This window comes from Sinocyclocheilus rhinocerous, unplaced genomic scaffold (assembly GCF_001515625.1).
Source record: "Sinocyclocheilus rhinocerous isolate Xijiao unplaced genomic scaffold, SAMN03320098_v1.1 scaffold50, whole genome shotgun sequence".
Lineage (NCBI taxonomy): Eukaryota > Metazoa > Chordata > Actinopteri > Cypriniformes > Cyprinidae > Sinocyclocheilus > Sinocyclocheilus rhinocerous.
In genome coordinates, this window is record NW_015641057.1 from 1,151,720 (window position 1) to 1,163,463 (window position 11,744).

The window sequence follows — 11,744 nt, forward strand, 5'->3', positions numbered from 1 at the left end:
GCATAAGTTGCCACAGTGACTAAGCTTGATCTAGGCCTATGTTAAATTTGCTTTATGGAACCAAATCATTTGACAATGAGTCAGACTAACTGAAATTAGCCTGGCTTATTTGGTTAACTTGTTTTATGAAACAGGCCTCGAGGCATTAAAAGTTATCATATTTTCTCCATTGCATTGTATTGCATCGAATCGTATTGTGTTGAATGGAATCGAAATCAGATCTCACTGTATCGTAATAGGGGTGAATCGTATCTAGGCATGGGCCGGTATGAGATTTTGACGGTATGATAACCTTAAGCAAAAATATCACGGTTTCATGGTATCACGGTATTGTCGTTACAGCTCTCAAATTTGTTATTTTAAAATGACTGGGTAAAAAAAAAAAAAAACTTCCCGCTGAACACAATATATATTGTTTTTGAGCAACATACAGAATATTAAGAACAGTAAAATTTGCTTAGTTTTTCTTTGATTAGTTTCCTAAAAAGAAGAAAAATAAAGACTGACATCTTTATTTAACCTAAATCTGTAATTAGTTATATAATTCATATACATATCATTTATATAATTTCATTCATTTAGTTATATAATTTCATATACTTAATTTGATTTAATAATAACCCAATTTGAAGCAAAAACAAAGTTTTGACTAGCTTTGTGAAATTATACTACACGCCTGAACGAAGCAAATAGCAGAAGCTCTGAATGAGATGCAGATTCACTCTCTGACAGCAGGAGGCGCTCATGGAACATCAGATACAGTGTTTCCTTGGTTACCGCTGTAAACACAGCAGCACTGCGCTGAAACACTGCTTTAATATGAAACAGAGACGAGTTGCTTGCAATAAGACAAAAAACGGCGGGTTGCCGATCGCGCAAGTTCCAGGGGAAGCTTCTTAAGTTCGTCCATCCTACACACACGTGACTGACCGCTCGCTCGCACCAACAGGAGGAGGGTCGTGTTACTCTCTACACTGCACTCAACCTGAGGGATTCCTACACTTTCAGTCTTTGAGGAGACATGAAAAACAGCGCATACTGCAGGAACGGTATAACGGAAAATATTAGCGGTTTTGAAACAGTGACATTTTCAAATCGCGGTATACCTTGAAACCGGTAATCGGCCCATGCCTAATCGTATCGGTAGCTGCTTCATATGCATCTTTAATGTATCGTATCATTGGCTATGCATTGAGATGCGTATCATATCGGCCCGAGTCATGAGATGCACATCCTTATTTGCAACACTTATTATAGAATGAACAATACGCTTTTTATTCACAGCAGGCAGTTTTCTGACCTGTGATGGCTCTGCGCACCTCCCGCGCCGCCTCCTCTCTGGCCTCAATGGAGGCCTGTTCACTGTACCAGGATGTGTGTGGGGTACAGATAAGATTTGGGGCATCCTTCAGTGGGCCCTGAGAGAAACTGTTGAAGAAAATTGAGTTAGTGTCACGATAGAAAAAAAATAACCTCCAGTGTGAGGGCTTTGACAGGCCAATTGTTGAATGTGGATTAGACAATTATTTCATAGTAGTTTAGTGAAACAGAAAATTACTGTACCAGTAACATTTCAGAATAATAATGAAATCATACAGGAAACTTGAGTCCCTCACCTGAAGGGCTCTGTCTCATGGACGTCCAGGGCTGCTCCCCGTATTCTGCCCTCTTTCAGAGCCTGGGCCAGAGCCTTCTCATCCACCAGACCGCCACGCGCCGTGTTCACGAGGAAGGCGCCCTGACGCATCTACAAATAAGAGCATTAATACATATAAACAAGTTGAATTTGGCTTCCTTTTAATAAGAGTTTTCACACTTGGTTCATTTTCCACCTCAATCTCCCAGGGTTCCTACACATTATTATTCCTACACAGCATTAATTTCAGCATTATATTTGGTATATAGTACAGTCATCTGTAAATATTTTTTTTATTGATTTTCTTAAAGTGACAACATAGAACCCCTAAAATAAATATATACAGTCAAACCAACATTTATTCAGACACCTTCAACATTTCTCACATGATCACGGTTTATTCGCTATAGTTTAGAAAATGGTAATAAAATAATGACAAGAACTCAAGAGTTAAACTGTGTCAGAACAAATTCATCTCGATAATGTCAGATAACTTTGATAGAAAGGTATGTAATGAATTAAGTTGAATAGCTGTCAGCTGTTAAATGCAATTACACAAGTAGATAATACCAAATTAGGTCAACCAATTACCAACTTTGATAGGAAGGTATGTAATGAATAAGGTTAAATAGCTTTTTACTGGTAGTCCACTGTATGAAGAATTTTTGGGTATAATGTGTCACAGTTTACTTTCTTTTGCTATACTCACTTACATAAATGAACTATACTGTCCTGCACCCACTAGTAAAAAATATATCAAATTATACCTGGTGTCTGAATAATTTTTGGCTGTTTGACTGTATAAAAAAAAACAAAAAAACAGAATTTTTGGCACGCTTACACATTATAATTTCTAGTTTTATATAACCTGCATCACTGCCATCTTACTATGAATAAAATGAGAGCATGGACGCACAAGAATTAAAGAGATTTACTTGCTCAAAATTTGTCTCTTTATGGTAGTACCTCTAATATCAAGGCCTAATGTACAATTTAACATCCTCTGTGGCAGCGGAGGAACCATGACACGAAATGGGCTGATGTCACAATAGGTGGCTCAGTGTGCATTGTCCTATATGCTAAATTTAATGGTTTCTTGTGCACACAAAAGTCTCGATTTTTTATTTTTGCAAAGATTCTTGAGACTATGTAATAAGGCTGGGTTGACACAAATTTCACGATTTGATTCTCATTCACAAGCTTGCGATTCGATTCGATTACCAATTCGGTATCGATTCTTTTGGATATATATCAGGTACAGTACATGCCAAATTTTCTCAAGGAAAAAGAAAATTCAACTAATGATGTAAAATATACATGAGAGTCGCTTGGTACAACATTACTATAATATTGAAGGTCAAAATTAAATGAAGTTTTTACAATAGTAAAGTTAGTTACATATTAATATTTCTAACGTACTTAAATTAGTTTTTTTTTTATATATATAAACATTTAAATGGTGGCTGTCATAAAAACTTGATGGATTTATAAATTATAACACTGAAGAACAGTAAAAATTATAATGAATATGGTGCATATATTAAGCAAAATGCCCCTCTCTACAGTTTATGTGTCTATCTGACTAATGAGTTTGTTCACCGAATATGTTTTTCTGAGGTAAATGTGACGTTACGTGACATTGTTTACAAGCCGTTATACTGACGTATTTGCAAACACAGATTGAGCGATTACATGACAGGATATGGATTGTAAAGTTGTACTCTTTCTTTTAACTTACCTTTGGATGCTTAGTCATGTTTATTTTGTGCTGAAACTGGTATTAATGTGGAGGAGATGATTAGTTCACGTGCGCCTCGCGCTGTTGAACTGAGGCGCTACAGCGATCTGCTACTCCACATTAAACAGCGCCAAAACGGCATTTATTGTTTGAATACTGCAATACAATGGACAGAATTTGAAATCTGAGACTTCGTTTCATATTAAAAGTACCAACGCACAATGCTTATTGCAATTTATTGGATGGGAGGTGCCATTCAAACTTCTGTCCATTAACTGAAAACAAGCTAGAATAATCGATTCTTGGAATTTAGGAATCGATATCTTTCCGTAAAAATGAGAATCGATTAATATCGAGATAATTATATTTTTTACCCAGCCCTACTATGTAATACAGTGCTAAAAATATCGTGAGAAAAAACCCAAAATGCTTATGACCTGCATTTTGCCTAATTAAAAAGTGCACGTTGAGTTCATTCAGTCGTGTTTGACCATCACTAAAGAATCACTAAACATCTGCCATGAAAACACTTCTTGTATGATACATTTATTTTCATTAAATTCTTAATTTTCTATTATAAACTAAATGGGGGCAAAAGTCTGGAAATGCAAATATTTTCCTATACTCTTTTTTTCCATACTTTTCCAGACCTGGAATTTACTAAAATCAAAATCCATACTTTCCCAAACCGCATAGGAACCCTGATCTCCTGAAACCACAGGTCTCTTTTTACAGCAAGCTATGCTGCACTCAAAACAGTGTGTTACCTATCTAGCAGCACTTGCAGCTAAGCAACTACACTGTTTGCATCACTTTTTCACCATTTTTGCTTCCTTCCGAGTCCTTATCTGTGGAGGAGAGAGTGTTGTTCTCTGTGTTGTATTGAAATAGCTGTGCAGAATAAACTTTTTTCCATTTATCTTGGAAATAAATGTGTAATGCACATGGCATCGCCAGTTTACTTTTGAAAATCAGGCCGGATTGGCGTCATACCAACTGCGAGTCCACATGAACCATAATCCAGCAATGGGTGCGGTTCCGTTGCGTAAACCCAAGTTAACAAAAAAAAAAAAACAGCTTTCACATGAAGCAAATGAATCAAACTCTGATGTCAAACAGACCCAGGTCCATACCAAAAGCAGTCAGAGAACCGTACGGCTCCCACAGTGCTGTTTAATGAGAAGAGTGTTGCGTTTGTACCTGTTTGATGGTGAAGTCGTTGATGAGGTGGTGGTTGTGCTCATTTAGGCTGCAGTGTAGCGACACACAGTCTGAGTGGATGAGCAGGTCCTGTAGTGTCGCCATGCGCTGGAGCCCTAGTGATCGCTCCACCCCATCCGGCAGGTACGGGTCATAGAATATCACTCCAAACCCAAAGGCCTTCGCCCTCAGAGCAACTGCTTGGCCAATACGTCCTAAAAACAGCCATCATAAGAAATTGTTTTAGTCTCAGTTTGGACCACATTACTAACCTCAAATCAGTTAAAACTGAGATTAGATTGAGGTTCAGAAAAGAAGACTCACTGATGATTCATTTTAAAACAAGACACCCCAGGTAAATTGGGTTTGAAAAAAATAAACAAGTAAATAAACAACACCATACTCCCCAAGTTGATTGATTACATCAAGAATTGCAAACATTTTTTGTATTGAAGGTTTTCTGAAATGTTTAAATATGAAAACTACACATTATCTAATTAAAGATGCACTAGTTCTCATACATTTCCAGAACAGAAATATGAACATGGATAAAGCCAGGTTCTAAATTCACGTTTCAATTCACGTTTTGATGCGATTAATCAATTTGACAGCACTAGAACAAACCCTTTGTAAAAATATTTCAAAATATAAACAGGAATAAAACTATAAAGTTTGGTGTGAGTGATACTAAAGTGGAGATTTACAGGAGAAAAACCTCACTGAAAAAAAAATGTCCTTTAAAGATATTATTGTAACAGAGTCTACAGACGCAAATAAACAAAGTGCATCAAAATAAAAATGTAACCTCCTGAGACCCTGTGACCTCATATGAGGACATTATATTTTGGTGTATTTCTCGGAGACTATACATGCCACAGTTTTAAGTCTGGATGTCCTGTACAGAGCACATTCAGGGCTTTTCAGAGATACTAAATGTTTGGATATTTCACTATGACCACTCCCATTCCTTGGTTTGGTAAAAAAAAAAATCTTGAAAACTAAAAATGTATTGGTGATTTAAAAAGTCTATTGTTTTTGCCTATGCATGTTCATTCATGTCTTTTTATTTTTATTTTTAAATTGAGTCCCTATGTCCTCTACCGATTGCACAAAATATAATTTTTTTTTATGCTCTAAACAATGTAAAGACATGAAAAAAACTTTTTTTCCTAAAAATCTTTTCTCGGGTCTTAAGAGGTGTATTTTGGATATTTTATTTCAACTAGCCTGAAACTACACATTATGAAAAGCCAAAAAGTTCGCAATTTCAAATTTTCATGAAAAAAAAACAAAAACATTTTGCCTGTAGTGTCTTGCTCAAGTCTTTTTTTAAATTTATAAATATTTAGTTAATTTTAATATTTAGTTAAAATTAAGCTGCAGTTTATCATGTTTTATATTTAGTAGTACAACTTATATTCTAATTATTTTATAGGTATAGAAGTTACATTTGCTGTCAGCTGTCGCCTTAATTGAGCTGATTCTTTGAGCCCTGAGTAAAACACATCAGGACTCACCCAGTCCAATGATGCCCAGCGTTTCCCCTCGAACACGTGCTGCGCCTCCGGCCACCTCCCGGATCTGCTCCACGCTGGAGGCACGGGTGCCCTCGCGCAGAGCCTGATGCATCCAGGTGACGCGGCGGTACAGATTCAGAATTAGACACATGGTGGTGTCTGCCGTCTCCTCCACAGACGCGGCTGGCACATTACACACTGCTATACCTGTTTAAGACAAAGAACCAGTATAAACGGTTAGTTTGACTGAAACTCACGCAGTCAAACACAATAATTTCACAAAACAGGAACAAAACTCACCCAGCTCTGCTGCAGCTTTAATATCCACATTGTCAAAACCACTGCCAATCCTCACAATGACCCGAAGACCTTTGAACTTGTCCAGGTCGTCTCGCGAGAGCGTGATGGTGTGGTAGAGCAAAGCTGCAACAGCCTCGTTTAAGACCTGCAGCAGCATGTAATGCTCAGAGTAAAAACCTATGAAATGTATAAAGGCCTGAGATATGGCCACAATCTGTGACTTTACCTTCTCGTGGATCTCCTGGGTGGACTGGGCGTCACAGAAGGCCACGGTGGCCACGTCCTTCAGGATGGGCATCTCCACCGTACAGTCCCGCCCATCCAGCAGTGCCACCAGAGGACGAGGGTGCATGGGGCCATTGAGGATGGGTGGTCGAATGCCTGCAGGACACCCAGAATAACCTTATTAATCATTTCTTACATGTAACGGGAACTCAAATTGCCTACAATTCTGGGCACTCTACATTGTGTTCATTACAGGTATCTATAGCTAGGTTTGCATCAGCCTGTTTTTAATCGCATCAGAAACGAGTGATGGAAACGACAAATTTCAAATAAAAATTCTTTAATTGGCAAAAAAGTTTTTACGCTTGCTTGAGGTGGTTTTTGACTTGTGCGAAAAAGAGTTAATGCGAATAATGGGACATGGAAACACATTTGCCGAGTAAATTCCTCCATGCGCATCAAAAATAGTAATGTAACTTTGCGCCATGGGACAGCATAACTTGACTGACCAGCGGCCTGATCTCGTTCCACAGCATCTGAAAAGTTATGGTCATTTTAAAGTGCCCGAGCAAAGTCCGTCATCAAAGCATTTGTGTATAATTGCCTCCCAGAACTATTACACGACTTCCAAAAGCAATGAACGCATTTATTTTGTTTCGTCTGCTCACTCTGAGGTGCATGTAATTTATTATATATGAAAATTATTATATTCAGTGACTTCTCCAACTTTTCTTAGTGATATATATATATATAGTGCCAGTTTACCAGGAAGTGACGATTTCGTTCTTTGACTTGTGGATGGAAACGGTGCAAATGTTTTATGCAATATTTCAACTTTGTGCATGAGTTAAATTAGCAATTTTGCATGGAAACCTGGCTTATAAGCAGACATTTTAAAACCAGCTTGGCTTTTAGATGCTACTCATGTTAATAAACAACCGCAGCATCTGCCATCATCTGCAACCAGGATTCACGTCAAGATTCATTAAACCAGATAAGGTGGTACGTATGATCGGTTGACTGATTTTAAAGGCTTTCAGTATCCTCTTAGCAATGCTGGCCAACAGTTAAACTGCATTCATTAACTATCCTGTAAAAACATCCTAAATCATTATGAGGCTACCAAGACTACCAGCATTGCTACCAAAAGGCCATATCAATTGACGCCAAACTATTACAAAGCCATAGAGAATTTCATATTTTGAATGTTAGTGGCCTCAAATTCCAGGAAACTGTTTTATGATCATTACTTATCATGAGGCAAGACAACAGCTTCTAATAACTCCAGGGTCCACCCCAATCCCCCCAACCTGACAAACGAAAGTGTGAGCAGGGGACAGAGGGAGGGAAGGAGATGAGGAAAGGGGGCAGGGAGTCTTCACATGACTCACAATGACATACATTCAACAGGCTGGAGGCTAAATTATCTTTGTCTTCATCCTACTACTAAACCATCACTACCCACTTCTGGTCTAATACATCAGATATAGAAAGCTTTAAATAAATATAGAAACAAGGGATAATAAATTCTCTCATCTACTCACTCTTATGCCATTGTATTTATTTTGAAAATAAAATTTGTTTGTGACCAATAAGTTTTGGTGTCTGTCCATTGACTTTAATTGAAATGGGCAAAAAAAAAAGTAGATCTCAAAATGTCTACTTTTGTGAAAGTCAGTCATTCGGGTTTGGAATGATATGAAGGCAAGTAAATGACAATTTTCATTTTTGATGAACTCCCTCTTTAAGATGACGTAAATTTCAACATTTGCGAGCCCTGCATTCTATTCGACTCTATTACACTATATCTAGTGGTAAAATAAGTATTGTGCACATCTCTATTCATAGTGATATCACTATAACAACAAAACACTATCAAGGTCTGAAAGCTACTTAATGAACCATCAACAAGTTCAGAATAACCATGGGCGACATTGGGGGGGGGCAATAGCAGTTTTTAAGTGCACTTTTGCATGCTCGTGAATCATCTCATGACTAACGTGCAGACGCGATGTAAATAAGAGATTAATTGTGCAGTTTAGAGAGCTTCATTGATTATAACGGAACTTTGTAAGATCGCGATGAGCGAAGAGGAGTGACGCTTTTTAGTGATAAAGGGAGTGCACTTTGTGCACTTTCTAGGATATAATCCATTAAGAATTTGTATGAAACTTTTGTTTTCCGGACACATAGGCTACTACACCCTGCAAAATTTCGTGAATGACATCCGCATATTTGTGCGGGATTCACTCTCAGAATAGCAGTGGTTTGCAATGGACGGAACATAAAATATGCCGATTTAATTCTGGAACCAGTCCTGGCCAAACCTCCACAGAGAGCGCGCGTCCCGAGCGAGATCTAATTCACGGACCAAAAGCGTGTGTAAACTTTATTGAGATCGGGACATATCAACCAGTAATTTCATTTCATTTCCAGTAACGGTCAGTAGAAAGTTCAGCAATGAATGGAGTGCGATTTATGACAGAATATAGTCCCACAACTAGGGATATGCCGGTATCAAATTTTCATGTTGCGATTAATTGCTAATGCTTTTATCACGGTATTCGGTATTATCACGTTGTTGAAATTTAGTTTAAAAAAATACAGATTTTGAAATTTTATACTGTAATAAATTAAAAAATTATTACAGTATAACAGGTTTAATAACATTTTTCTTATAACAAAAATAACTGAACATTTAAATGCAATAAAGCAATACAGAAAAATTTATAAAGTTAAAAGTTTTACACAGATTAAAGTGCAAAAGAACTATAAAGACCAATAGGTATCACTTTACAATAAGACCTCATTAGTTAACCTTAGTTAATGCATTAACATTCACAATCAGCAATAGCTACATTTGCTACAGAAGTTATTAATCCTTGTTTAAAAAATACAAGTCTTAGTTCATCATTAAAAAATTTTTTTACATTTAAGCACGAAACAAGGCCGGCCAAAGTGCTGCACAACATACAATAATATATAACAAGGAGAAAATCAGTAAACAAATAAAAACAATTCAAAATCCATACAAAAACAAAAGCAGATTAAAAAAATTCAAAGGCACATATTACTACATGTTAAAAGCCAGAGAAAAAAGATGTGTTTTAAGATATGACTTGAACTCAGATAAAGTGGAAGCCATTCTGATGTGAACTGGTAAGTTGTTCCAGAGGGTGGGACCAGCCACTTCAAAGGCTCTAGATCCTCTGGTTTTTAAGCGGGTTCTAGGGGTCTGAAGGAGAAATTTGCCCTCTGATCTTAGTCCCCTCTTCGAGGAGTAGGGTGGAGTAAATCAGACAAATAAGACGGAGCTTGATTGTTAAGTGATTTATAGACAAGTAGCAATATCTTAAAATCAATTCGATAGTGAACTGGCAGTCAATGCAATGATCGCAAGAGGGGAGTGGCATGATCAAATTTTTACATCGCTTCAAGAATCCAGCTGCTGCATTTTGAACTACTTGTAGCCGAGAGATTTGGGACTTTGATATTCCGAAATAGAGGGCGTTGCAATAATCCAGCCGAGACGTAATAAAGGCATGGATAGCAACCAATACAGCATCATTACAAAACAGAATCCGAAATTAAAGCGAATTGGTACTACAGGCCAAAAAATATATTTAAAAAAAACATCCTTCTCACAAAGCAGCACTGTATTCACTGCATACATGGCACGTGACAGGCACTTCACAGAAACAGTGAGTATGTGAAAGCAAGTATTTTAGTACACAGTCACAACTGACTGCAAAAAAGCAGTGATGGCTTTTTTTTGTTAATAGTTGCACATTCTTTTAAATCGGCAGGGTAAAAAGCTGACATGTCAGACAATGAGGAACTTCTGCCGGTCACAGCCAAACACAGAACAACTACAGGAAGGACATTTCTGAGCAAATGCAAAAACAAATCCAGCCTGGGACAAATTTCCCAAACCTACGACTTGTGCAAGAGAACAGGATTCCCAGGACGAGACACGAAAGGATGCAATAGGAGAACTTAATTGATCAGTGCCATCAGATACCCATCATGCATCAGGATGTTCTGTGCACCACGATCATTAAACTGCATAACATAAACAGTGCAGCAAACGGCAAAATTCATCACGGCATCACTGAAACTGCCCATTTTAAGAGATGCAATGAGGCGGCATGTACCAGAAATATCGCACAACGAGGTGTGAGATTTTGCTCATCATATAATTATGATCTCATTATCACACTCGTCTAAGAATAGCAGTGTGGAAATGGGTGTTGAACCATTCATCCAAGAACTCACAAATCCCAAAACCTATTTCTGCTAAACGATGCTCGCGTAAAACCGAAGGGGACGAGGATACGAACAGCAACCCTCTACATTGCGAGTAAATCACGTCAAGCGATCTGTGCTATCTTTCAATTCATCTCAATGAATGTGCAGCGCACCTATATTTGACGTACCGTAAACTGCAGTGTGAAGGCACACGACTCGCCGTCGCTTTGTCTCACACACACGTAGAGAGAGAGAGAGACAGAGCGAGAGAGTCTTACACACCATGCAGAATTAATGTGCTACATGTAAACGATATTCTTTGTATTTTCCCGTCAAAATAACGGAGCTTTTAAAGGGATAGAATTCGTATCATCATCTTATCAGTATTATTGTTAGTTTTTTCCCCATTTTTTTTTACTGAAACACTGAATGACCAAAAAGGCACCACCACCAGTCCTAAGTTCAGTTAAAATAACTAATATGCATTCATACATGGTTACCACATTTTAATTAAATAATAATTAAATAATACTTGATTATCATATTATAATGCTTGACTGACTGATGTTAAGAGTGTACTTTCACATTTAAAAAGCTGTGCCACTTTACAAACATTATTTATATATTTATATATATTATTAGGGCTGGGTAAAAAATATCAATATCTCGATTTTAATTGATTCTCATTTTTTTCCAAACGATATTGATTCTTAAATCCCAAGAATCAATTAGTCTAGCCTGTTTTCAGTTAATGGACGGAACATTGAAGGGTACTTCTCATCCAATAAATTGCAATAAGCATTGTGCTTTGGTACTTTTAATATGAAAGTCTCAGATTTCAAATTCTGTCCATTGTATTGCAGTATTCAAACAATAAATG

At 37.4% G+C, this 11,744-nt stretch overlaps 1 protein-coding gene across 4 annotated transcripts in view; it reads right to left on the bottom strand.

The window, feature by feature from the left end:
• LOC107754460 (C-terminal-binding protein 1-like) overlaps positions 1–11,744 on the bottom strand; it is a 26,209-nt gene that overhangs the window by 3,899 nt on the left and 10,566 nt on the right. For all 4 annotated transcript variants that reach the window (XM_016570904.1, XM_016570905.1, XM_016570906.1 and 1 more), the window contains 6 exons: positions 6,618–6,772; positions 6,392–6,536; positions 6,092–6,298; positions 4,575–4,789; positions 1,617–1,747; positions 1,301–1,428 (listed from right to left, as the gene is read on the bottom strand). In XM_016570904.1, coding sequence (XP_016426390.1) covers positions 1,301–1,428; positions 1,617–1,747; positions 4,575–4,789; positions 6,092–6,298; positions 6,392–6,536; positions 6,618–6,772 — 981 coding nt within the window. The remainder of the gene's footprint in view (positions 1–1,300; positions 1,429–1,616; positions 1,748–4,574; positions 4,790–6,091; positions 6,299–6,391; positions 6,537–6,617; positions 6,773–11,744) is intronic.